General features: G+C 39.6%; 1 protein-coding gene across 1 annotated transcript; it reads right to left on the reverse strand.

Annotated features, from left to right (window-relative positions):
• Nucleotides 1-871: 871 nt before the first annotated feature.
• On the reverse strand, nucleotides 872-1,293 carry LOC109437015 (large ribosomal subunit protein eL42-like). The gene has a single exon (XM_088800705.1). It carries the CDS (start codon nucleotides 1,190-1,192, stop codon nucleotides 872-874), a length of 321 nt encoding a protein of 106 aa, XP_088656831.1. The 5' UTR covers nucleotides 1,193-1,293.
• Between the last annotated feature and the right edge of the window lie 240 nt (nucleotides 1,294-1,533).

The following is a 1,533-nucleotide window of genomic DNA, read 5'->3' on the forward strand; positions in this document are numbered from 1 at the left end:
ACCAATAATATTATAGTGTAGAGAACACTTTAGTGAACAAAGATGTCCTCAGCTAGAAGAGTGGAATATATATTCTTGGGATGTCACTCTGATAACTTTGTCATAACAACACACCCCAATAAGGTCAACTGCATCACCTGTGCAAATTCTGGGTTCTTTTTCCTATTTGGGAATCAGTTTCTTCAATGCCAACCCAGACTCATGGTTAATTGCTTTGTGGAGTTTAGGCCCTTCTTAGCATATAACTCCCCAATATCTTCAATTGACAATGACATATTACAAAGAGTCCAAAAGGAACAACACCCTTCTTTGGTATAAATGGTGGAACGTACTCCATCAATAAGAGTTGGATAATGTGAAGTAGTCATCCAGATTCTTTCCTCTGATTTGGCTGTTATAGGAAATAACATAGCCCAGCCCAAGCCCTGGGGAACAAAGAAACAGTTTAACTTCCTTAATCCAAGTAGTTATAAATATTGAAATAGCCTTACATTTTCTTTTGGCCAACCATATATTTTGGCCTTCGCCATTGCTAATATTTCATGTTGTTCATAGATTAACATTACAGGTGAGTGTAGGAATAATCTTTATCTATGTTGAAAGGCATCCTGGTTATCTATCTAAGTAAACTCAAGGAACCATTGGATCTTGTTTCCTTAGTCAAGCTTAGGAAACCTGGAGTCATAGTTCTGGAGTGTCTTACAGACCTTTTTTATAATACTTTTGGTTGTCTCAGGGTTGTTAAATACCTGCTGTCCATGATCTTTTTTTTTTTTTTTTTTTTTTTTTTAAAGAATATCACTGCATTTATTTTTATATAGGCATTTTTCTAAAGCTTCAACATTTTTCTCAAAAATAAGAACCCCAAAGCTTAGAATTGGATCACTTGGCCCTTTCTCTTCTCATCTCCTCCCAGTTCAAAATGCTTGCATCTCTTAATGGCCAGCATCCTCTCGGATCTGCAGTTAGGCTCAACACATTCAAGCCTCAGCACAATCGTCTTTGTGGTTTTAGCCCCCTTCCGGAAAATTGGCTTTGTCTGCCCACCATAGCCACTCTGCTTCCCACCATAGCGCCTCTTTGCCTGGGCATACAGGGAATCCTTGCCCTTCTTGTACTGGGTCACTTTGTGAGGCTGAGACTTTCCGCGCTTTTTACAGAAAGTCCTTCGGGTTGTGGGCATATTGACCATCTTTACAGTAGAGATGTCCACACGATGAAAATGGGAAACTCAGCGTTTCTTGCCTGGCTCCGCTAGCGCCTAACAGAAAAAGCTGTTGTCCATGATCTTAAATGCGTCTGCATATCCACAGTCCCAGAGATGATTGGATAAATGATTAAAAAAACACAAAAAACCCAACAGGATAAAGTCATGCTAACCAAGGCTCTAACTGTTAACCAGATCTCTACAATGAAAAATAGTGTTCAATGTTTGTACAATCCCCGAGGATCTCTCCAGTGGTTTTGTCCGAGTGAGGACCTAGAGGGGAAACTGAGAATGAAAACGTTTACACACTCTTAGGAAAAGACTGT

The sequence above is a fragment of the Rhinolophus sinicus genome, chromosome 8, assembly GCF_057876585.1.
Source record: "Rhinolophus sinicus isolate RSI-liver-muscle chromosome 8, RSI-T2T, whole genome shotgun sequence".
NCBI classification, from domain to species: domain Eukaryota; kingdom Metazoa; phylum Chordata; class Mammalia; order Chiroptera; family Rhinolophidae; genus Rhinolophus; species Rhinolophus sinicus.